We start from the raw sequence: 27,348 nt of genomic DNA on the forward strand, positions 1-27,348 counted from the left end.
CAGAATGCTAACTCTTCAACAGCTTCTTCCTATGCTAGCCAATGATTCCTGGCTGGTAACCCTAGACTTAAAGGAAGCTTACCTGCACATCCCAATAAGAGAATCATGCAGACAATACCTACATTTCAGGGTGGGCTCCATGCACTTTCAGTTCTCTGCACTTCCTTTTGGCTTATCTACTGTGCCCAGGGTGTCCCAAAGTGTTTAGCTCCAGCCATTGCATTTTGCAGGCAGAGAAATATTCAAATTTACCCATATTTGGACGATTGTCTGATTCAGGTAGAAAGCCAGGACTTGCTATTACAACACCTGGCATTCATAAAGAAACTTCTAACCTCACTGGGGTACACCATCAACAAAAAGAAATCTCACCTAATACCCTGCCAACAGATTGTATTCCTGGGAGCAAGCTTAAACACAATTTCCCAGTTGGCATTCCTCACTCTGGAGAAACAAGTTTGTTTGACAACCTACTTCAAACTATTGGCCACAAAACCTCAGCTATCTGCAAGGAAAATACTGTAAGCTCTGGAGTTCATGGCCTCTTGCATTCTACTAATTCCATATGCAAGACTGCATATGAGGAAACTCCAATGGTATCTAAAAAGCCTATGGTGTCAACATTCTCAGGACCTGGAAACAATGATTTCTATCATTCCTTGTATGAAGACTGAGAGTTCCTTTGGTGGGCAGAGGCCTGCTACCACAACAAGGCACTCCTTTTCACTCTACCCCCTGCCGCCCAAACAACAACAGACGCATCAGACTATGCATGGGGGGCTCACATGGCAGGGCAGTGCATTCAGGGCAAATGGAACCCAAGACAGATGCACTTGCATATCAATAAAAAAGAGATGTTAGCTGTACAGAATGCTCTGACAGCCTTCAAAGACCATATTCTTCCAGGACAACTGTTGGTAAAGATAGACAACACCACAGTTATGTGGTACATAAACAAGCAGGGGGGAACCCACTCGTACCCTCTCTGCAGACTAGCCATGGCTTTGTGGAACACAGCCTTGAGCTACCAAGTACATCTACAAGCACAATTCCTGCCAGCCAGTCTAAATTCACTGGCAGATGACTTAAGCAGAAATCTCATGGACCCACACAAATGGAAACTAGAACCCAAAATATTCAACCTCTTGAGGAGCAAATGGGGGACTCCATAGGTAGACCTATTTGCCTTCCCTCAGAACTACCAATTGAACAAATTCTGCACAAGAACTCCTCACAGTCAAGCTTGGAAAGTGGATGCCCTGTTCTTTACCTGGGAAAGCCTCTTGGTTTATGCCTTTCCCCCTCTGCCTCTCCTCTCGAAGGGTTTTACTAAAGATCAGACAGGACAAGCCAAGGACAATGCTGATTGCACCAGATTAGCCACACCAGCACTGGTAAGTACCCCCTCTTGCACAGTATGACACTGCTACAACCATGGCACCTGCCTCAGACCCCTTCCCTGCCGTCCCAGCAGGCGGGCCAGATTCTGCACCCTCAGCTTCAAACCCTGAACCTTGCAGCCTGGCTAACTCCTTGAGCTCTCATCTAGCATCCCTCAGTAAGCAGGTGCTGAATGTTATTCTGGAGGCAAGGAGGCCTAGTAGTAGAAAATCCTATGCTGAAAAGTGGAAAAGATACTGTTCCTGGAGCCAGGCTCAGGGGATGGCCACAACAGTGCCCAGCTTACCTCATATTCTACAGTACTTAACAGAAATGCTCCACTAGGGCCTATCCTTCTCATCAGTTAAAATGCATGCCTCTGCCATTTCAGCACATTATAATACTGAGCCACCCCTCTTATCTTACCCCTTGCTAAAACAATTCCTTAGAGGGGCCACAAATTTAAGACCCTCCAGGAGAGCTCCTACTCCAGCCTGGGACCTTAATTTTGTATTGGAAAAGCTCAGTCTTCCCCCATTTGAGACAGCTGCAACAGCAGAGTTGAAATTCCTTTCTTGGAAAACAGCCTTCCTTCTGGCCATCACTTCAGCAAGAAGAGTGTCTGAATTACAGGCCCTCATGGCAGTGGAACCCTTCATTATCTTCCATGCGGACAGGGTTTCCCTCAGGACTAATCCTTCCTCTGTGCCCAAGGTGGTGTCTAATGTGGCCATAAATCAGTCCATTCATTTGCCTACTTTTTTCCCTAATCCACAAAACAAAGGGGAATGAATACTGCACTCTCTGGACTTGCACAGACAACTTAGATTCTATTTGGACAGGACTAAGCGTCTCAGAAAATCTGAACAGCTGCTAGTTGGCTTTGCTGCAGAGGTAGAAGAGAAGGCCATTTCAAAGCAAACCATTTCCAAATGAATAGCTCATTGCATTCATTTCTGCTACAAACACCACGGATAACCCACCCCACGGGGGATAAGATCACATTCCACCAGGGCTGCATCTACCTCTGCAGCATTTCTCAGAGGAGTCCCTACCAGGGACATCCTAGAAGCTGCTACCTGGAGCTCTGTGCATACCTTCACCAAGCATTACCACATGCCTATCTTTTCTAAATCCCGAGCTGGATTTGCCACTGCAGTCTTGCAGGGCTTAATAGCTGGCCCTAATGCTCTTTAACTTCCTCCTCCCTTCCTTAGCTTTGGGAATCAACCCAAATGTGATGACTGCAACAGTGAAACACAAAGAACATAGTACAGTTGTGTACACTTACCATAGATGTAGATGTTTGAGTTTATTCGCTGTTGCAGTCCTGGTTACCCTCCCTCTAGCCCTCTGACTTCTCTTGGCTCTACCTGTCCTTCTTGTTGGTATATTTATTTTTTCTTGTGTATTTGCTTTTTGATGGGAGTGTACCATACCAAATAATTGCTTCCTATTGTTTGGGCACCTGACATCTGGGGCAAGAAAAACTGATGTAATGGCGTCAGCTGCATGTTTTATACCCCTGACGACCTGGGTTGGTGGACGCTCCACCTTTGTGTAGAGGAATGACAGTGGCTGTCCTTCATTCTGCTGGTATGAAGCTGGTCCACAGGCTTTGGTTGAATAGGGTGCCTAGTGGTGCTGAGAGCTCTTGCCTGAGTTCATGTAGGACACAGCCAGGGATGTTGTTGGGTCCCATGGAGTCTATATTTTTTGGCTTTGAGAGTGCATTAATGCCCTACTCCCTGGTGATGAGGGGAGGGGAGCAGGTGCTAGGGGGTGTCCTGCTTTACTGATGGGGGGGACAAGGGGGGGGTGAAGTTTTCACTGAACTTGTCTGACAGAAGGTTGGATATATCTACGGCATTTGTGTATGTGGTATTCTTGACCACCAATTCAGAGCAGATTTGTGAGTTACCTTTGAGACTGCAGATGTATAGGAAGAAGGCCTTGTGATTGTCCTTAGTGGATGCGGCCAATTTGGACTCAAAGTTAGCCTTAGAGAATTTCACCAGTGACCTTATTTGCTTGTTCAGACAAAGGAGAAATTGCTTTCAACATAGCACCTGCTCCTTCTTGGTCCTGGACAGCAATTTTTTTCCTTTTGTTATAGAGTCTGTTTATTGCTGCTGTCCACCAAACAGGTTTACTCTTCCTTGAGGAAGATGATTTGACCCTAACAGGTATTGCTGAGTCCGTGCAGCTATATAAGTGCTCACACAGTTTTTTGGTAGGCTTGGACATTAGTGCTTGTTCCAACTGAAGGGATGGTGACTGTGAAGCTGCTTTATACCTACTCTCAGGAGATTGTAGTCAGCTTTGGAAAAGTTTTTTTGTTTGACCCTGACAAGGTGGGGGGCAGGGGAGATGGTGACTTTGAAAGTGATTGCTTTATGGTCAGATCTTACCAAGGAGGATGACACTGTAGGGGTGCCACAGTGGTTACTCATGTTGGATAGTACCAGGTCCAGGATATTTTCACCTCTTGTGGGGGTATCAAACAGCTGATCCAGTGCATTGGCATTGATGAAGTCGAGAAATCTCTGGGCATTCATGTTTGAGCTAGAAGAGGTCTTCCACTCTATGGTTTGGTAGTTAAAGTCACCCAGGATCAGGGTAGAGGGTTGAATCTTGATGGATTCAAGTAAGTCTAGATAGGTGGAGTGGGCCTGCTGAGTCATGGTTGGGGGTCTGTAGCTAGCTATGATTTGAATAGGTGTTTTGTCAACAGTTAACTGCACATGGATTGCATCCTGTGCATCATATTGTTTTATCAGCCTGGAGGTATGTATGTCTTTGATAAATACTGAAACTCCACCTCCTTTGGTTTTCTAGCCCTCTGTTTGGGGTGTGAAAGTATAGTAGGACATGTAACCTGGTAAGGCTGGGGTGCTCTGTGCAGCTTTGAACCAGGTTTCAGTGACTGCACAAATATCAGCATCCTCCAGGGCAAGGAATGATTGCAATGAGGGCAGTTTCATGTTAAGACTTCTAGCGTTTGGCAGCATGACCTTTAAATTTCATTAAGAATAATTTTTCACGTTGGTAATTTTGTCCTCATGACTTTTCCTAAAAAAGGCACTGGGGGGAGGCAAGAGCCTTTGCCAGAAGCCTGAAGCCCAGGGGAGACAGATGAAGGCCATCTCTGGCAAAGCATCGTGGTCTGTCAAGCATGTCCTCCCAGGCTGTCAGATACTGGATCCCCTTGGAATGACACCAGAAACTAAGCCAATTGTTAAAGTTAGTAATTTTCTGTTTGTACTGAGGCATCATTCTGGGTGATGCTAGGATACTGCTTAAGGCTGGGGACATGCCTGCCTGGGACACATATTCAGTGAGCTCATGTTTCTCACTTCATATAGTCCAGGGAGGTACATCTCAAGCCATTCACACCAACTTGGACTATGACAGAGTCATAACAGTACCTGTTGTTGAGAGACCTGAGTGAGTGAGTGATATAGTGGATTATAGCACCTGATAACCTTCTCAGTGCCAGATGTCCTGGCTTGTGATTCAGACTGCAAGGATTCTAGGTACTTAATGTAATTGCATCTGTCACATATTGTGTTCCTAGGTGGTAGAAGAAGAGGGTTGTCTGTGTACATGAGGCAGTTGCTACACTGTCTCAGGATGCCCATATCGACAAGACTAGCAGGAGAAAACACAGGAAATTGTCCATCCATGGTTGTCAGAATCTGTGGAAGAGAGATCAAGGATGGTAGAGTGGTACTATCAGAATAGAGTACCTATAGGTATGAGTAGGGCTGGATAAAATCGATAAAATCACAGTAGTTGCAAGGGAGGGTGTCCGTTGCACAGGAGTGCTGGTAAGGGAAATAACTGCAACTGAGATGCCTCACAATGTGTTAAAACATCGCAGTGCGCAATGAGCAAACAAGTGCAACACCCTGCAAACACAGGATTTAAATACCAAAAAAGATGGAATAATCTAGAAGCTTGATTTACTACCTAATCCTGCCAGCCCCTGCTCTTTCAACCAGTCATGCTATCAAAGGTCAGGCAACCCTGTTACTCCCACTAAAAGTGAAGACAAGACACAACCAGCATAAGATGGCTGCCAGAAACACAGGAAACTCAACAAGCAAAACAGCCAGCTACCTGATTAGAACACAGAAACCTCACAAATAATACACAGAAAAGCACAGATAGAGCACTCACAGACAGAAAATACAACTTTCAGTATGAAAAAGCAGTTTACAGTTAAGGAATTCAATAAAATGCAATTACAATAATGAAACACTATCCAGCAATGAAAATACAGTTAACACTGTGTAGAACAGTACAAAAATGCAGTGAAACAATAAAAAAATGTTATGACAGTACAAAATGTTGTAGATTAGCTGTATAGCACAACTAAGAGGTGCAATTCAATGAAACAGATGTATATTTTTTCCTTTTTACTATTCTAGGGAGCAGTAATACATAAAGGCTGCAAATTGTTTTTTTTTTTACTTTTTGAAACCTGATTTTTTTTCATGTGAGAATATTTATAAAGCTGATGTGGTGCTATGAGTAAATAACCAACATTCAAACTGCAGAATATTGCTTTGTACTGCTGTTACGTTACATCTCTTTTTTTCTAGTAGAAGCCAATTACTGCAGCATTTAGAATGGGAGGTTATCTTTGCAGTTTCATTTGTTTGTTATTGTATTTAAAATACAAAATGCTGTATAATTCATGTGTAGAGAATGCACTATTTAATTCTTCAAGATAAATATTGCAGTATTACTCATTAGAAGAAAAACAGTGTTGTGCTTAGCATCAAACGTGCATGCGTGAGGAGGAAATGATGACTGAAACTGCTGCAGGCCTCGAGCACAGCATTATTTAGCAAGAGCCCATGTTTGCACCACGCTTTTGTGCATCACAGGTTACCCTTATCTCTCTATTTCTCTATTGCCCCCTTTGTCCATTACGCAAACTATGTTGCTACTGTGATTTATTAATGCCACTAACATCTGGAAATAACAAATACCTGCCTTTGGATGGTCTCTCCCACAACTTGCATGTCTCTGTCATTGAACACTAAATTCCTTTCCTTTACTATGAATATCCCTTCTGTTAATCCAGAGACACAGTCTCCTCCCTTAGAGTATGTATCGTGTCCTTCCTAAACCCAGACTTATATCTGTGTCCATTTCTTATACCCTTCCTATGTAAGACCCCAATCTCCTATGTAATCTGCAGTTGCCATCCAATACCTTTTTCAGTTGTACTTCTACCCCATACCTGCTCCATTTTTCTCTGCTAATTTCCTTCTCCCTCAGTTCTGTTCTCAGTGCCACTTTCTGTCATTTTAGGTTCACGTTCAGTTTCCTGTTTTTCTGCTTCCTCCGTCATTATACTCGGTCATATTTTCCTTTCTTTAGTGTTGGGGTTTTGCTGGTTTTCTTTGCTGAACTGAGTATGTTGAGGGGGGATGTAAGACAGGATTATTTTTAACAACAAGTTCTTAAGGCACTGTCTAAGGCACTGTGTTTATGGGACCAGATAACCTACTAGGCTGCCTAGTGGTCAGAGTAGAACATGACCCGTCCATCCCCCTACAGAAGCTATTCAACACTGGCATCAAGACAGGCTTCATGCTGTATGAATGGTGGGGCTTCAGTGGTATTGGGTATTTGTACTGTACACCCATAAACCTGACCAGCTTCATCTGTAAGGCTAAGTGAGGGGATCATTATGGAATTAGTAAAGATATAGGTAACCTAAAAGCTCTTGACATAGCCTAGTTTGGATTTGTCAAGGGCAGATCCTACCTACTTAACCTAGACACCTTCTTCAGAAAAGTTACTGAAGGAGTGAATGAGGGTAAAGCTGTGCATACTACATATCTAAACCTCACAAAGGTGTTCAGCATCATCCCACACTCAGGTGACAGGGAGAAACTCTCCCAACTAAATGTCAATCCCTATGTAATTCATTGGATAACAAATCTGCTCACAAGTAGATGCTAGGAAGTTACGGTGGGTGGCTTTACCTCCCCCAAACACTTGTTACTAGTGGTGCAGCCCAGGGTTCAGTACTTGAGCCAATTCACGCTGGTATTTACTTCTAGGTGGTCAAAGTTAAAGTTTAGGGTTTGTGGCTGATCAAGTTTACATCTGACTGCAAACTTGTGTCATCATAAACTCCTCAGAGGACAGCAAAAATCTTCCAAGAGGTCCTGTCCAGAACAAATAGTTAATGTCAGAACCATGTAATAACACTAAATGCCAAGAAGTGTGTAGTCGTATTACTTCAGCATGACTCCCCTTGTAACTTTCACACTGATCGATTGATCTCATAGTTAGGGATTTGGAAATCTATGCTGAAAATTAACTATCCTTTGGTCATCATATATCCACTGGTGTCAGAAAGTAATTTTTTATCTCAAAGCTTATAACTAAAGGTATTTTGTCCAGGTCCAGGGATGTAATCATTCCATTGTATTTGGCACTTAATAGGCCTGCCATTGAGTATTATACCCCTTTTAGTTTGTATCTGTCCAAAAACTTGCCTCAACCAGAATGGCCACAGTGTTTGCTCACTAAAATAAATCATGGGCCTAAATCATAAAAACTATGCAGGCCATCTCAAGGCCTTGTCCCTTTTCTCAGTATCAGACAGGCTATTAAGAAATGACTTCTGCCTCTTGTATAGAACTTCCACATACCCAATTCTCTCATACCTGTTAGACATTCCCAAGTCTAATGGTGTCATAATCACCCACACAAGGTGTGCATCACAGAGAATACTGCTTCTATAGAAAGTCTTCCACTTCACATAAAGCCACATATTTGTACTCCACTAAAATGTAATTTGGATAAATGAATGAGTAACCACAAATGCATCCCCTGGTTTAGCACTCCTTGAGAGATGGTTTGGGGAAACATGTAAATGTCCCAACATATCCTTGTTTGGCCTGTCTGTGGGATATGTGTATGCATAGTGTAAGGGCTAAAAACTACCAGGGGAATGCAAATCAAGGCTTCTTAAAATTCTCAAAAAAATCAATAACCTAGAAATAACCTGTGAAGTGAATAAATCCTTTTTTGCAAACTGCTGTTCTTTTACTCCTCCTCTCACACCTGAGCCAGCAGGTGGACTTCATACCACCCTCAGACCTGACCCACTGCCAACTTACCCCTTTAGCTGAATGGCCAATTTGTAACTTCTGGCTTCATCCTATTCTCTCCCCTCCCACTAATGATCAATAATGTATGCTAATCATGTGCTGATTAGCTTGCTTAACCTTACACACATTTGTTCTTCCTTCTTCAGAGTAACCCAAAGGTAAGCGGAGATAAAATGTTGGCATAGAGACTCTAGTAGTCTATTCATTTTCATTTCATATTGTGACATTTTTTCCTCTTTTCTTTGCTGAATGGTTAAGCTAAACCACCAAAATGACTTCTGACTGCTGCATTGCCTTGGAATATCTATTAATAACAAGTTGTGAGATTTTCTTGTATTGCAAGTGTTGCCTTCAGGACTCCTGAACTGGAGTGCCAAATGTCTACTCATGAGAAATAAGGACTGGCATTTTGTCTTGGTTATGTACACCCAATGTTGCTTTTGCAGTATACTACTGTACATTTAATAACAAATGTGTGCATTTCCTGTTGAAAATGCCAGTGTTTATGTTGTTAGTAGTAAAAAGAAAAATGAAGCATGCAGTATGTGTTTTACAGGTTCCAGCAACCTTTGAGGATGTTGCCGTCACTTTCTCAGAAGAAGAGTGGAAGTTGTTAAGAAAACAAGACAAGAAGCTTCACAAGGAAGTGATGGTACAGAACTATGAAACATTAATTTCAGTAGGTAAGTGTGTTCCCATTTTATTTAATGAGCTGGATATTATAAGAGTAGGAGTGCTATCATTTTATTTAATGAGATGGTTATTATAAGAGTAGGAGTGCTATCATTTTATTTAATGAGCTGGTTATTATAAGAGTAGGAGTGCTATCATTTTATTTAATGAGATGGTTATTATAAGAGTAGGAGTGCTATCATTTTATTTAATGAGCTGGTTATTATAAGAGTAGGAGTGCTATCATTTTATTTAATGAGATGGTTATTATAAGAGTAGGAGTGCTATCATTTTATTTAATGAGCTGGTTATTATAAGAGTAGGAGTGCTATCATTTTATTTAATGAGATGGTTATTATAAGAGTAGGAGTGCTATCATTTTATTTAATGAGCTGGTTATTATAAGAGTAGGAGTGCTATCATTTTATTTAATGAGATGGTTATTATAAGAGTAGGAGTGCTATCATTTTATTTAATGAGCTGGTTATTATAAGAGTAGGAGTGCTATCATTTTATTTAATGAGATGGTTATTATAAGAGTAGGTGCTATCATTTTATTTAATGAGCTGGTTATTATAAGAGTAGGAGTGCTATCATTTTATTTAATGAGCTGGTTATTATAAGAGTAGGAGTGCTATCATTTTATTTAATGAGCTGGTTATTATAAGAGTAGGAGTGCTATCATTTTATTTAATGAGCTGGTTATTATAAGAGTAGGAGTGCTATCATTTTATTTAATGAGCTGGTTATTATAAGAGTAGGAGTGCTATCATTTTATTTAATGAGCTGGTTATTATAAGAGTAGGAGTGCTATCATTTTATTTAATGAGCTGGTTATTATAAGAGTAGGAGTGCTATCATTTTATTTAATGAGCTGGTTATTATAAGAGTAGGAGTGCTATCATTTTATTTAATGAGCTGGTTATTATAAGAGTAGGAGTGCTATCATTTTATTTAATGAGATGGTTATTATAAGAGTAGGAGTGCTATCATTTTATTTAATGAGATGGTTATTATAAGAGTAGGAGTGCTATCATTTTATTTAATGAGATGGTTATTATAAGAGTAGGAGTGCTATCATTTTATTTAATGAGCTGGTTATTATAAGAGTAGGAGTGCTATCATTTTATTTAATGAGATGGTTATTATAAGAGTAGGAGTGCTATCATTTTATTTAATGAGATGGTTATTATAAGAGTAGGAGTGCTATCATTTTATTTAATGAGATGGTTATTATAAGAGTAGGAGTGCTATCATTTTATTTAATGAGCTGGTTATTATAAGAGTAGGAGTGCTATCATTTTATTTAATGAGCTGGTTATTATAAGAGTAGGAGTGCTATCATTTTATTTAATGAGCTGGTTATTATAAGAGTAGGAGTGCTATCATTTTATTTAATGAGCTGGTTATTATAAGAGTAGGAGTGCTATCATTTTATTTAATGAGCTGGTTATTATAAGAGTAGGAGTGCTATCATTTTATTTAATGAGATGGTTATTATAAGAGTAGGAGTGCTATCATTTTATTTAATGAGCTGGTTATTATAAGAGTAGGAGTGCTATCATTTTATTTAATGAGATGGTTATTATAAGAGTAGGAGTGCTATCATTTTATTTAATGAGCTGGTTATTATAAGAGTAGGAGTGCTATCATTTTATTTAATGAGCTGGTTATTATAAGAGTAGGAGTGCTATCATTTTATTTAATGAGCTGGTTATTATAAGAGTAGGAGTGCTATCATTTTATTTAATGAGCTGGTTATTATAAGAGTAGGAGTGCTATCATTTTATTTAATGAGCTGGTTATTATAAGAGTAGGAGTGCTATCATTTTATTTAATGAGATGGTTATTATAAGAGTAGGAGTGCTATCATTTTATTTAATGAGCTGGTTATTATAAGAGTAGGAGTGCTATCATTTTATTTAATGAGATGGTTATTATAAGAGTAGGAGTGCTATCATTTTATTTAATGAGCTGGTTATTATAAGAGTAGGAGTGCTATCATTTTATTTAATGAGCTGGTTATTATAAGAGTAGGAGTGCTATCATTTTATTTAATGAGATGGTTATTATAAGAGTAGGAGTGCTATCATTTTATTTAATGAGCTGGTTATTATAAGAGTAGGAGTGCTATCATTTTATTTAATGAGCTGGTTATTATAAGAGTAGGAGTGCTATCATTTTATTTAATGAGATGGTTATTATAAGAGTAGGAGTGCTATCATTTTATTTAATGAGCTGGTTATTATAAGAGTAGGAGTGCTATCATTTTATTTAATGAGCTGGTTATTATAAGAGTAGGAGTGCTATCATTTTATTTAATGAGCTGGTTATTATAAGAGTAGGAGTGCTATCATTTTATTTAATGAGCTGGTTATTATAAGAGTAGGAGTGCTATCATTTTATTTAATGAGATGGTTATTATAAGAGTAGGAGTGCTATCATTTTATTTAATGAGCTGGTTATTATAAGAGTAGGAGTGCTATCATTTTATTTAATGAGATGGTTATTATAAGAGTAGGAGTGCTATCATTTTATTTAATGAGATGGTTATTATAAGAGTAGGAGTGCTATCATTTTATTTAATGAGCTGGTTATTATAAGAGTAGGAGTGCTATCATTTTATTTAATGAGATGGTTATTATAAGAGTAGGAGTGCTATCATTTTATTTAATGAGATGGTTATTATAAGAGTAGGAGTGCTATCATTTTATTTAATGAGCTGGTTATTATAAGAGTAGGAGTGCTATCATTTTATTTAATGAGCTGGTTATTATAAGAGTAGGAGTGCTATCATTTTATTTAATGAGCTGGTTATTATAAGAGTAGGAGTGCTATCATTTTATTTAATGAGATGGTTATTATAAGAGTAGGAGTGCTATCATTTTATTTAATGAGCTGGTTATTATAAGAGTAGGAGTGCTATCATTTTATTTAATGAGCTGGTTATTATAAGAGTAGGAGTGCTATCATTTTATTTAATGAGCTGGTTATTATAAGAGTAGGAGTGCTATCATTTTATTTAATGAGATGGTTATTATAAGAGTAGGAGTGCTATCATTTTATTTAATGAGCTGGTTATTATAAGAGTAGGAGTGCTATCATTTTATTTAATGAGCTGGTTATTATAAGAGTAGGAGTGCTATCATTTTATTTAATGAGATGGTTATTATAAGAGTAGGAGTGCTATCATTGTATTTAATAAGATGGTTATTATAAGAGTAGGAGTGCTATCATTTTATTTAATGAGCTGGTTATTATAAGAGTAGGAGTGCTATCATTTTATTTAATGAGCTGGTTATTATAAGAGTAGGAGTGCTATCATTTTATTTAATGAGCTGGTTATTATAAGAGTAGGAGTGCTATCATTTTATTTAATGAGATGGTTATTATAAGAGTAGGAGTGCTATCATTTTATTTAATGAGCTGGTTATTATAAGAGTAGGAGTGCTATCATTTTATTTAATGAGCTGGTTATTATAAGAGTAGGAGTGCTATCATTTTATTTAATGAGCTGGTTATTATAAGAGTAGGAGTGCTATCATTTTATTTAATGAGCTGGTTATTATAAGAGTAGGAGTGCTATCATTTTATTTAATGAGCTGGTTATTATAAGAGTAGGAGTGCTATCATTTTATTTAATGAGCTGGTTATTATAAGAGTAGGAGTGCTATCATTTTATTTAATGAGATGGTTATTATAAGAGTAGGAGTGCTATCATTTTATTTAATGAGCTGGTTATTATAAGAGTAGGAGTGCTATCATTTTATTTAATGAGCTGGTTATTATAAGAGTAGGAGTGCTATCATTTTATTTAATGAGCTGGTTATTATAAGAGTAGGAGTGCTATCATTTTATTTAATGAGCTGGTTATTATAAGAGTAGGAGTGCTATCATTTTATTTAATGAGATGGTTATTATAAGAGTAGGAGTGCTATCATTTTATTTAATGAGCTGGTTATTATAAGAGTAGGAGTGCTATCATTTTATTTAATGAGCTGGTTATTATAAGAGTAGGAGTGCTATCATTTTATTTAATGAGATGGTTATTATAAGAGTAGGAGTGCTATCATTTTATTTAATGAGCTGGTTATTATAAGAGTAGGAGTGCTATCATTTTATTTAATGAGATGGTTATTATAAGAGTAGGAGTGCTATCATTTTATTTAATGAGCTGGTTATTATAAGAGTAGGAGTGCTATCATTTTATTTAATGAGATGGTTATTATAAGAGTAGGAGTGCTATCATTTTATTTAATGAGCTGGTTATTATAAGAGTAGGAGTGCTATCATTTTATTTAATGAGCTGGTTATTATAAGAGTAGGAGTGCTATCATTTTATTTAATGAGCTGGTTATTATAAGAGTAGGAGTGCTATCATTTTATTTAATGAGCTGGTTATTATAAGAGTAGGAGTGCTATCATTTTATTTAATGAGCTGGTTATTATAAGAGTAGGAGTGCTATCATTTTATTTAATGAGCTGGTTATTATAAGAGTAGGAGTGCTATCATTTTATTTAATGAGCTGGTTATTATAAGAGTAGGAGTGCTATCATTTTATTTAATGAGCTGGTTATTATAAGAGTAGGAGTGCTATCATTTTATTTAATGAGCTGGTTATTATAAGAGTAGGAGTGCTATCATTTTATTTAATGAGCTGGTTATTATAAGAGTAGGAGTGCTATCATTTTATTTAATGAGCTGGTTATTATAAGAGTAGGAGTGCTATCATTTTATTTAATGAGCTGGTTATTATAAGAGTAGGAGTGCTATCATTTTATTTAATGAGCTGGTTATTATAAGAGTAGGAGTGCTATCATTTTATTTAATGAGCTGGTTATTATAAGAGTAGGAGTGCTATCATTTTATTTAATGAGCTGGTTATTATAAGAGTAGGAGTGCTATCATTTTATTTAATGAGCTGGTTATTATAAGAGTAGGAGTGCTATCATTTTATTTAATGAGCTGGTTATTATAAGAGTAGGAGTGCTATCATTTTATTTAATGAGATGGTTATTATAAGAGTAGGAGTGCTATCATTTTATTTAATGAGCTGGTTATTATAAGAGTAGGAGTGCTATCATTTTATTTAATGAGCTGGTTATTATAAGAGTAGGAGTGCTATCATTTTATTTAATGAGCTGGTTATTATAAGAGTAGGAGTGCTATCATTTTATTTAATGAGCTGGTTATTATAAGAGTAGGAGTGCTATCATTTTATTTAATGAGCTGGTTATTATAAGAGTAGGAGTGCTATCATTTTATTTAATGAGCTGGTTATTATAAGAGTAGGAGTGCTATCATTTTATTTAATGAGCTGGTTATTATAAGAGTAGGAGTGCTATCATTTTATTTAATGAGCTGGTTATTATAAGAGTAGGAGTGCTATCATTTTATTTAATGAGCTGGTTATTATAAGAGTAGGAGTGCTATCATTTTATTTAATGAGCTGGTTATTATAAGAGTAGGAGTGCTATCATTTTATTTAATGAGCTGGTTATTATAAGAGTAGGAGTGCTATCATTTTATTTAATGAGCTGGTTATTATAAGAGTAGGAGTGCTATCATTTTATTTAATGAGCTGGTTATTATAAGAGTAGGAGTGCTATCATTTTATTTAATGAGCTGGTTATTATAAGAGTAGGAGTGCTATCATTTTATTTAATGAGCTGGTTATTATAAGAGTAGGAGTGCTATCATTTTATTTAATGAGCTGGTTATTATAAGAGTAGGAGTGCTATCATTTTATTTAATGAGCTGGTTATTATAAGAGTAGGAGTGCTATCATTTTATTTAATGAGCTGGTTATTATAAGAGTAGGAGTGCTATCATTTTATTTAATGAGCTGGTTATTATAAGAGTAGGAGTGCTATCATTTTATTTAATGAGCTGGTTATTATAAGAGTAGGAGTGCTATCATTTTATTTAATGAGCTGGTTATTATAAGAGTAGGAGTGCTATCATTTTATTTAATGAGCTGGTTATTATAAGAGTAGGAGTGCTATCATTTTATTTAATGAGCTGGTTATTATAAGAGTAGGAGTGCTATCATTTTATTTAATGAGCTGGTTATTATAAGAGTAGGAGTGCTATCATTTTATTTAATGAGCTGGTTATTATAAGAGTAGGAGTGCTATCATTTTATTTAATGAGCTGGTTATTATAAGAGTAGGAGTGCTATCATTTTATTTAATGAGCTGGTTATTATAAGAGTAGGAGTGCTATCATTTTATTTAATGAGCTGGTTATTATAAGAGTAGGAGTGCTATCATTTTATTTAATGAGCTGGTTATTATAAGAGTAGGAGTGCTATCATTTTATTTAATGAGCTGGTTATTATAAGAGTAGGAGTGCTATCATTTTATTTAATGAGCTGGTTATTATAAGAGTAGGAGTGCTATCATTTTATTTAATGAGCTGGTTATTATAAGAGTAGGAGTGCTATCATTTTATTTAATGAGATGGTTATTATAAGAGTAGGAGTGCTATCATTTTATTTAATGAGCTGGTTATTATAAGAGTAGGAGTGCTATCATTTTATTTAATGAGCTGGTTATTATAAGAGTAGGAGTGCTATCATTTTATTTAATGAGCTGGTTATTATAAGAGTAGGAGTGCTATCATTTTATTTAATGAGATGGTTATTATAAGAGTAGGAGTGCTATCATTTTATTTAATGAGCTGGTTATTATAAGAGTAGGAGTGCTATCATTTTATTTAATGAGCTGGTTATTATAAGAGTAGGAGTGCTATCATTTTATTTAATGAGATGGTTATTATAAGAGTAGGAGTGCTATCATTTTATTTAATGAGCTGGTTATTATAAGAGTAGGAGTGCTATCATTTTATTTAATGAGCTGGTTATTATAAGAGTAGGAGTGCTATCATTTTATTTAATGAGCTGGTTATTATAAGAGTAGGAGTGCTATCATTTTATTTAATGAGCTGGTTATTATAAGAGTAGGAGTGCTATCATTTTATTTAATGAGCTGGTTATTATAAGAGTAGGAGTGCTATCATTTTATTTAATGAGATGGTTATTATAAGAGTAGGAGTGCTATCATTTTATTTAATGAGCTGGTTATTATAAGAGTAGGAGTGCTATCATTTTATTTAATGAGCTGGTTATTATAAGAGTAGGAGTGCTATCATTTTATTTAATGAGCTGGTTATTATAAGAGTAGGAGTGCTATCATTTTATTTAATGAGCTGGTTATTATAAGAGTAGGAGTGCTATCATTTTATTTAATGAGCTGGTTATTATAAGAGTAGGAGTGCTATCATTTTATTTAATGAGCTGGTTATTATAAGAGTAGGAGTGCTATCATTTTATTTAATGAGCTGGTTATTATAAGAGTAGGAGTGCTATCATTTTATTTAATGAGATGGTTATTATAAGAGTAGGAGTGCTATCATTTTATTTAATGGGCTGGTTATTATAAGAGTAGAAGTGCTGTCATTTTATTTAATGAGCTGGTTATTATAAGAGTAGGAGTGCTATCATTTTATTTAATGAGCTGGTTATTATAAGAGTAGGAGTGCTATCATTTTATTTAATGAGCTGGTTATTATAAGAGTAGGAGTGCTATCATTTTATTTAATGAGCTGGTTATTATAAGAGTAGGAGTGCTATCATTTTATTTAATGAGCTGGTTATTATAAGAGTAGGAGTGCTATCATTTTATTTAATGAGCTGGTTATTATAAGAGTAGGAGTGCTATCATTTTATTTAATGAGCTGGTTATTATAAGAGTAGGAGTGCTATCATTTTATTTAATGAGCTGGTTATTATAAGAGTAGGAGTGCTATCATTTTATTTAATGAGCTGGTTATTATAAGAGTAGGAGTGCTATCATTTTATTTAATGAGCTGGTTATTATAAGAGTAGGAGTGCTATCATTTTATTTAATGAGCTGGTTATTATAAGAGTAGGAGTGCTATCATTTTATTTAATGAGCTGGTTATTATAAGAGTAGGAGTGCTATCATTTTATTTAATGAGCTGGTTATTATAAGAGTAGGAGTGCTATCATTTTATTTAATGAGCTGGTTATTATAAGAGTAGGAGTGCTATCATTTTATTTAATGAGCTGGTTATTATAAGAGTAGGAGTGCTATCATTTTATTTAATGAGCTGGTTATTATAAGAGTAGGAGTGCTATCATTTTATTTAATGAGCTGGTTATTATAAGAGTAGGAGTGCTATCATTTTATTTAATGAGCTGGTTATTATAAGAGTAGGAGTGCTATCATTTTATTTAATGAGCTGGTTATTATAAGAGTAGGAGTGCTATCATTTTATTTAATGAGCTGGTTATTATAAGAGTAGGAGTGCTATCATTTTATTTAATGAGCTGGTTATTATAAGAGTAGGAGTGCTATCATTTTATTTAATGAGATGGTTATTATAAGAGTAGGAGTGCTATCATTTTATTTAATGAGATGGTTATTATAAGAGTAGGAGTGCTATCATTTTATTTAATGAGCTGGTTATTATAAGAGTAGGAGTGCTATCATTTTATTTAATGAGCTGGTTATTATAAGAGTAGGAGTGCTATCATTTTATTTAATGAGCTGGTTATTATAAGAGTAGGAGTGCTATCATTTTATTTAATGAGCTGGTTATTATAAGAGTAGGAGTGCTATCATTTTATTTAATGAGCTGGTTATTATAAGAGTAGGAGTGCTATCATTTTATTTAATGAGCTGGTTATTATAAGAGTAGGAGTGCTATCATTTTATTTAATGAGCTGGTTATTATAAGAGTAGGAGTGCTATCATTTTATTTAATGAGCTGGTTATTATAAGAGTAGGAGTGCTATCATTTTATTTAATGAGCTGGTTATTATAAGAGTAGGAGTGCTATCATTTTATTTAATGAGATGGTTATTATAAGAGTAGGAGTGCTATCATTTTATTTAATGAGCTGGTTATTATAAGAGTAGGAGTGCTATCATTTTATTTAATGAGCTGGTTATTATAAGAGTAGGAGTGCTATCATTTTATTTAATGAGCTGGTTATTATAAGAGTAGGAGTGCTATCATTTTATTTAATGAGCTGGTTATTATAAGAGTAGGAGTGCTATCATTTTATTTAATGAGCTGGTTATTATAAGAGTAGGAGTGCTATCATTTTATTTAATGAGCTGGTTATTATAAGAGTAGGAGTGCTATCATTTTATTTAATGAGCTGGTTATTATAAGAGTAGGAGTGCTATCATTTTATTTAATGAGCTGGTTATTATAAGAGTAGGAGTGCTATCATTTTATTTAATGAGCTGGTTATTATAAGAGTAGGAGTGCTATCATTTTATTTAATGAGCTGGTTATTATAAGAGTAGGAGTGCTATCATTTTATTTAATGAGATGGTTATTATAAGAGTAGGAGTGCTATCATTTTATTTAATGAGATGGTTATTATAAGAGTAGGAGTGCTATCATTTTATTTAATGAGCTGGTTATTATAAGAGTAGGAGTGCTATCATTTTATTTAATGAGCTGGTTATTATAAGAGTAGGAGTGCTATCATTTTATTTAATGAGCTGGTTATTATAAGAGTAGGAGTGCTATCATTTTATTTAATGAGCTGGTTATTATAAGAGTAGGAGTGCTATCATTTTATTTAATGAGCTGGTTATTATAAGAGTAGGAGTGCTATCATTTTATTTAATGAGCTGGTTATTATAAGAGTAGGAGTGCTATCATTTTATTTAATGAGCTGGTTATTATAAGAGTAGGAGTGCTATCATTTTATTTAATGAGCTGGTTATTATAAGAGTAGGAGTGCTATCATTTTATTTAATGAGCTGGTTATTATAAGAGTAGGAGTGCTATCATTTTATTTAATGAGCTGGTTATTATAAGAGTAGGAGTGCTATCATTTTATTTAATGAGCTGGTTATTATAAGAGTAGGAGTGCTATCATTTTATTTAATGAGCTGGTTATTATAAGAGTAGGAGTGCTATCATTTTATTTAATGAGCTGGTTATTATAAGAGTAGGAGTGCTATCATTTTATTTAATGAGATGGTTATTATAAGAGTAGGAGTGCTATCATTTTATTTAATGAGATGGTTATTATAAGAGTAGGAGTGCTATCATTTTATTTAATGAGCTGGTTATTATAAGAGTAGGAGTGCTATCATTTTATTTAATGAGCTGGTTATTATAAGAGTAGGAGTGCTATCATTTTATTTAATGAGCTGGTTATTATAAGAGTAGGAGTGCTATCATTTTATTTAATGAGCTGGTTATTATAAGAGTAGGAGTGCTATCATTTTATTTAATGAGCTGGTTATTATAAGAGTAGGAGTGCTATCATTTTATTTAATGAGCTGGTTATTATAAGAGTAGGAGTGCTATCATTTTATTTAATGAGCTGGTTATTATAAGAGTAGGAGTGCTATCATTTTATTTAATGAGCTGGTTATTATAAGAGTAGGAGTGCTATCATTTTATTTAATGAGATGGTTATTATAAGAGTAGGAGTGCTATCATTTTATTTAATGAGCTGGTTATTATAAGAGTAGGAGTGCTATCATTTTATTTAATGAGCTGGTTATTATAAGAGTAGGAGTGCTATCATTTTATTTAATGAGATGGTTATTATAAGAGTAGGAGTGCTATCATTTTATTTAATGAGCTGGTTATTATAAGAGTAGGAGTGCTATCATTTTATTTAATGAGCTGGTTATTATAAGAGTAGGAGTGCTATCATTTTATTTAATGAGCTGGTTATTATAAGAGTAGGAGTGCTATCATTTTATTTAATGAGATGGTTATTATAAGAGTAGGAGTGCTATCATTTTATTTAATGAGCTGGTTATTATAAGAGTAGGAGTGCTATCATTTTATTTAATGAGATGGTTATTATAAGAGTAGGAGTGCTATCATTTTATTTAATGAGCTGGTTATTATAAGAGTAGGAGTGCTATCATTTTATTTAATGAGCTGGTTATTATAAGAGTAGGAGTGCTATCATTTTATTTAATGAGCTGGTTATTATAAGAGTAGGAGTGCTATCATTTTATTTAATGAGCTGGTTATTATAAGAGTAGGAGTGCTATCATTTTATTTAATGAGATGGTTATTATAAGAGTAGGAGTGCTATCATTTTATTTAATGAGCTGGTTATTATAAGAGTAGGAGTGCTATCATTTTATTTAATGAGATGGTTATTATAAGAGTAGGAGTGCTATCATTTTATTTAATGAGCTGGTTATTATAAGAGTAGGAGTGCTATCATTTTATTTAATGAGCTGGTTATTATAAGAGTAGGAGTGCTATCATTTTATTTAATGAGCTGGTTATTATAAGAGTAGGAGTGCTATCATTTTATTTAATGAGCTGGTTATTATAAGAGTAGGAGTGCTATCATTTTATTTAATGAGATGGTTATTATAAGAGTAGGAGTGCTATCATTTTATTTAATGAGCTGGTTATTATAAGAGTAGGAGTGCTATCATTTTATTTAATGAGATGGTTATTATAAGAGTAGGAGTGCTATCATTTTATTTAATGAGCTGGTTATTATAAGAGTAGGAGTGCTATCATTTTATTTAATGAGCTGGTTATTATAAGAGTAGGAGTGCTATCATTTTATTTAATGAGCTGGTTATTATAAGAGTAGGAGTGCTATCATTTTATTTAATGAGCTGGTTATTATAAGAGTAGGAGTGCTATCATTTTATTTAATGAGCTGGTTATTATAAGAGTAGGAGTGCTATCATTTTATTTAATGAGCTGGTTATTATAAGAGTAGGAGTGCTATCATTTTATTTAATGAGATGGTTATTATAAGAGTAGGAGTGCTATCATTTTATTTAATGAGATGGTTATTATAAGAGTAGGAGTGCTATCATTTTATTTAATGAGATGGTTATTATAAGAGTAGGAGTGCTATCATTTTATTTAATGAGCTGGTTATTATAAGAGTAGGAGTGCTATCATTTTATTTAATGAGCTGGTTATTATAAGAGTAGGAGTGCTATCATTTTATTTAATGAGCTGGTTATTATAAGAGTAGGAGTGCTATCATTTTATTTAATGAGCTGGTTATTATAAGAGTAGGAGTGCTATCATTTTATTTAATGAGCTGGTTATTATAAGAGTAGGAGTGCTATCATTTTATTTAATGAGATGGTTATTATAAGAGTAGGAGTGCTATCATTTTATTTAATGAGCTGGTTATTATAAGAGTAGGAGTGCTATCATTTTATTTAATGAGCTGGTTATTATAAGAGTAGGAGTGCTATCATTTTATTTAATGAGATGGTTATTATAAGAGTAGGAGTGCTATCATTTTATTTAATGAGCTGGTTATTATAAGAGTAGGAGTGCTATCATTTTATTTAATGAGCTGGTTATTATAAGAGTAGGAGTGCTATCATTTTATTTAATGAGCTGGTTATTATAAGAGTAGGAGTGCTATCATTTTATTTAATGAGCTGGTTATTATAAGAGTAGGAGTGCTATCATTTTATTTAATGAGATGGTTATTATAAGAGTAGGAGTGCTATCATTTTATTTAATGAGCTGGTTATTATAAGAGTAGGAGTGCTATCATTTTATTTAATGAGATGGTTATTATAAGAGTAGGAGTGCTATCATTTTATTTAATGAGCTGGTTATTATAAGAGTAGGAGTGCTATCATTTTATTTAATGAGATGGTTATTATAAGAGTAGGAGTGCTATCATTTTATTTAATGAGCTGGTTATTATAAGAGTAGGAGTGCTATCATTTTATTTAATGAGCTGGTTATTATAAGAGTAGGAGTGCTATCATTTTATTTAATGAGCTGGTTATTATAAGAGTAGGAGTGCTATCATTTTATTTAATGAGCTGGTTATTATAAGAGTAGGAGTGCTATCATTTTATTTAATGAGCTGGTTATTATAAGAGTAGGAGTGCTATCATTTTATTTAATGAGCTGGTTATTATAAGAGTAGGAGTGCTATCATTTTATTTAATGAGCTGGTTATTATAAGAGTAGGAGTGCTATCATTTTATTTAATGAGCTGGTTATTATAAGAGTAGGAGTGCTATCATTTTATTTAATGAGCTGGTTATTATAAGAGTAGGAGTGCTATCATTTTATTTAATGAGCTGGTTATTATAAGAGTAGGAGTGCTATCATTTTATTTAATGAGATGGTTATTATAAGAGTAGGAGTGCTATCATTTTATTTAATGAGCTGGTTATTATAAGAGTAGGAGTGCTATCATTTTATTTAATGAGCTGGTTATTATAAGAGTAGGAGTGCTATCATTTTATTTAATGAGATGGTTATTATAAGAGTAGGAGTGCTATCATTTTATTTAATGAGCTGGTTATTATAAGAGTAGGAGTGCTATGATTTTATTTAATGAGCCGGTTATTATAAGAGCATGCGTGCTATCATTTTATTTAATGAGCTGGTTATTGTAAGAGTAGGAGTGCTATCATTTTATTTTTATTTTATTTTATTTTACATTTGTTGACCGAGATGGTCCGACTGGATACATGTCCATTTTCAGCGGAGGCCCGGGGAGAAAATCTCCACATTGACAGTAAGTTACATACATGTTACATAGATACATATTGTTTCATTTAGGAATTAATACAAAAGTAGAAAAGACATGAAATATATGTATTATAAAAAAAATGTCTTAGGAATAACAAACACAGACTACAACATAACATTTTCTATCCTGGGTTGTCCTTTTAGCAAAGATTTAAGGGCTTCCATATATGAACAGAAAAATTCAACATGGATATTGAGATTCACTTCTCAATCTTTGCTCTTGTGGTGAATTAATTGACAACCATGCTATATTAAAATTCTGTGCCAAGATGTCTTTTCTGTTTCTCAGCCAGATAAGTGGTTTGGTCCATTGCTGCCACTTTTTGGCCGTGACCTGTGCCACAATAACAATGATTCATGAGTGTTAATGGGCAGCTAATAGAATCCAGTTTAGCCATCGTGTTTTTGGAGAAGTGGAAGGACAGTACTTGATGAAAACCATTGGGAAACAGTAGAATCATGCAGACTCTCCACAACCCATAACCAGATGTCAGAGCTGCACTGAAACCAAGGAAATGTTAGGGAGAAAACAGATGGTTAATTCAGAAATGTATTCATTACATTAGGAAAAAGGTGTCTCACCCTTTTCACTTCAGGTGTCCATACTCAGCTAGTTTAATACCTTTCCATACTGAACCTATATAGCCATGCATATCTTCCTCCATTCTGCTTAAGCACGTGTCATGGTTAAAACATCCTGTTGTTTTTCAACATCACAACTCCTTTCTTTAGGCTACTATGTACATGACCACCTTTTAGAAACTACCCTTTTGCCTTTCACTCTTTCATATTTGTCTGCTATATATCATGCCAGTTTGGGCCATTTTTTTCTTTTTATATGAAACAACGCATGTGCAGTCCCCCTTGAAATGCCAAATGTCCTTCTTCATCCTCCTATTTCTCAGGCATTTAATATAGACATCCATCAGTCTCCCATCAGGGAATGATTATCCTTTGCTTATCTTTCTAACAGAGATAATTATTATTGGGTATCTGACCATAACCACTTCTTATGTGTTCAAAACATGGTTGTCAATTAATTCACCACAAGAGCAAAGCTTGAGAGGTGAATCTTGATATCCATGTTGAGAGCAAGTTGAGTGCTGATCAAAAACGACATGTTCATAATTCATTATACGGCATGGAGTTTTTTTTCCTGCCCCTATGTATGCCAGTGGTCTATCAAAAGGAGTAAGAGGAAATATCTAAGAGAAACTTCTTCCTCAGAGACAAAATAAAAGAAGGCATTATAAATGTCTAGAAAGATGCTTGGCTTCATCTAGAATATTAATTGATTGACAGACCCATTAAAAGAAATGGTGAGTTAATAAATAGACTATAGTTAGAAATGCTGTAGTAGACATGTTTGAATCACCTAGTTTATAATAGTAAGATTGGGATTTAGAGAAGGGTACTGTTCTTGTTACCAAGCTGCTAGAAGGAGAAGATTCATTATTTTAGTATCTAGAGGGATCATTATAGTGACCGAGGAAAACAAATTGGATAAAGAACCAGATACGTCATGTTAAGAGATTACTGGACAAATAAAATAATAAGTTACTAGCTCATATCCATCCAAAATCAGAGTGGAAAGATTTAAAGAAAGGTAAATAATTACATACCACTATGGCATACTGTATGTGGTGGATTACAACTCGTAGGATGGATATCTCGGGGAGACCAAGAAGAACATCGATACTAATACTGCATTAGGTACATTTCTAAGTACATACATAAAAATCTTTGGATTAATGGGCAGTGCAGAGGTTGACAGAGGCAGTGTTTTTATTCTTCTAAGAATGACCGTTGACCAAGATTAGACAGACTATTATAGCTCGATTGTATTTATGTGGCTAAAGACCTTACTGCCGTGCTACTGATTGTCTCAGGTCATTCTGCTCATATAGACAGACTATTATAGCGCGATTGTATTTATGTGGCTAAAGACCTTACTGCCATGCTACTGATTGTTCCAGGTCATTCTGCTCATATAGACAGACTATTATATCACGATTGTATTTATGTGGCTAAAGACCTTACTGCCATGCTACTGATTGTCCCAGGTCACTCTGCTCATATAGACAGACTATTATAGCGCAATTGTATTTATGTGGCTAAAGACCTTACTGCCATGCTACTGATTATCCCGGGTCAGTCTGCTCATATAGACAGACTATTATAGCGCATTTGTATTTATGTGGCTAAAGACCTTACTGCCGTGCTACTGATTGTCCCAGGTCATTCTGCTCATATAGACAGACTATTATATCGCGATTGTATTTATGTGGCTAAAGACCTTACTGCCGTGCTACTGATTGTCCCAGGTCAGTCTGCTCATATAGACAGACTATTATATCGCAATTGTATTTATGTGGCTAAAGACCTTACTGCCATGCTACTGATTGTCCCATGTCATTCTGCTCATATAGACAGACTATTATAGCACGATTGTATTTATGTGGCTAAAGACCTTACTGCCGTGCTACTGATTGTCCCAGGTCAGTCTGCTCATATAGACAGACTGTTATAGCGCGATTGTATTTATGTGGCTAAAGACCTTACTGCCGTGCTACTGATTGTCCCAGGTCAGTCTGCTCATACTTTACAGTTGACTAAGTCAGAATTATGTTTGAGAGGTAAACTGGGCATTTTCCAGTTTATTTAACCTATGTTCCTTTAAGAAGTGGGCAAAAGATAAATTATTAAACATTTGGGGGGATGGGAGAGCAACCAGGAAATATAGCTGAGGTTTCTGAGAAATTGAAGAAAGACATGGAGTGAAAAATGTTGACATCTAAAGAAATCTGGAAAATCGGAAAATAGTAAGTATTTAGGATGGCAGGTAGAAGTCAAAGAACTGCAAAATAAAAGGGGTGAGCCCTGCAAAGATTGTTCATCTTTCTCCAGTAATTATAGGATGAATGGGAGGAACAAGAAGGCTGTGATGAAAATGGTGGACTGATGATGTGTCCAGCCACTGCTTTTTGTTTGCCAGAGATGCCTTAACTGTAATGTCAAGCTGGTTGGGTAACATACATTCTTTAGATGTTTACGTGATTGCAACTACTTTTATTCCCAGATTAAACCAAACATGTTTAAGGGATGTCCCCTAATGGTCATTCTGTCATTTTACTTAACCATGCATTCATGCTTCTTTTTAAGTGATGGTGCATATCCTTTCCTACAGGGAACGTAACATTTTAATGTTAAAAATGACCTGTTTAAAGTAAGAAAATATACTTTCTGCCTTTGTAATTAACCAAAAGTAATGGTATTTTTCATTTTCTGGCTACTGAGATATTGATCTCAAATACTGACACATTACTGAAACTATGTGTCCTTTGGGATGTATTTCTGTGTTGCCCTTATGGAGCTAATGCTGAGTATGGGGACATGATGGGACTGAATGATGATTTATCGAATAGATTTGCTCAGTAGTTCATAGGATCATAGGGAGTTACTAGGCTATTGGCCCTGAGGCCCTTATAACCCTAGCCAAGAGTTTAGCCCATGCATAGACAAATCAGCACCCAATGCCCCTGTCCAGCAGGGACATGAGTAGAATCCCAGGGAAGTATTTTATATTTCCCATCCAGTTATCCAGATTGCACTTAAAAAGGGGTAAAGAAGTACTCTGCTTGACGTGGAGAAGGGAGTCTGTTCCACAGATGGGGGAGTCCCTGGGACACAAATATGTCCCTCCAACAAGTCCTATTGATGGCACAAACCAGGTTCAGGCCACATGTGTGGGTTACTTGAGTGGAGCTTGACTTGCAGATATGCAGCAGTCCCATCAAGGTGGGGTCTGAGATTGCTTTGTATACCAGACAGAGGTAACCTTTGAGGAGTCTGTATGAGGCAGAGTAGAGACATAGGGCTTTTAGCCTATCTGTGTGTGATAGATTTTTGAGGCCCTGGATTCTCCTGATGAAGAACCTCTGTGGTCTCTCCAGCTGCTGCAAGTGCTTTGCGAGGTACATGCTGAATGGGGCATTGTCCTCAATAATTGGCCTTATAAGGGAAGAATACAGGGATGTTATGACCTCCTTTTCTCAGGATGAGATACCCTTACTTATGAGGCGGGCCATGTAGAAAGCTTTTCGTACAATAGAAGCAACATGGTGGTCAAAAGTCAGGCTGCTATCAATCTGGGTGCCCAAATCCCTCACGACTGACTGCATGCTTAGAACATTGTTATTAATATGATAATTTGTGGGGACATCTCTCTCTCCCCAAAGGGGATGATGATGCATTTTTTTGTATTCAGCTTGAGGCCATGCTTCTGGCACAAGTCATTTGTTTGGGTGAGACCCTGTTGGAGGATGTCCATGTCAATTGGGGAATTGATGACTGCTCCCAACTTGCAGTCATCTGCAGACTTGGTCAGCCATAGCCCACTGGCTTTGGCCTATACCTCAGAAAAGTGTATCCCAAATAACAGAGGCCCCAAGACCAAACCCTGGAGTATGCCACTCGATACGGGTCCACTGCTTGAGGTGGCTTCCTCTATTTTGACTAGGTGGGTTCTATCAGTGAGTCAGCTGGCTACCCATCTGGTAACATACGGATTGTTGCCTAGTTGAGAGAGTTT

General features: G+C 35.5%; 1 protein-coding gene across 1 annotated transcript in view; it reads left to right on the forward strand.

Annotated features, from left to right (window-relative positions):
- LOC122790679 overlaps window positions 1-27,348 on the forward strand; it is an 800,254-nt gene that overhangs the window by 677,950 nt on the left and 94,956 nt on the right. The window contains exon 20 of the mRNA XM_044058202.1: window positions 9,079-9,205. Within this exon, the coding sequence (XP_043914137.1) occupies window positions 9,079-9,205 (127 nt within the window). The remainder of the gene's footprint in view (window positions 1-9,078; window positions 9,206-27,348) is intronic.

The sequence above is a fragment of the Protopterus annectens genome, chromosome 16.part0, assembly GCF_019279795.1.
Source record: "Protopterus annectens isolate FY-2018-M chromosome 16.part0, PAN1.0, whole genome shotgun sequence".
Classification (NCBI taxonomy): domain Eukaryota; kingdom Metazoa; phylum Chordata; order Ceratodontiformes; family Protopteridae; genus Protopterus; species Protopterus annectens.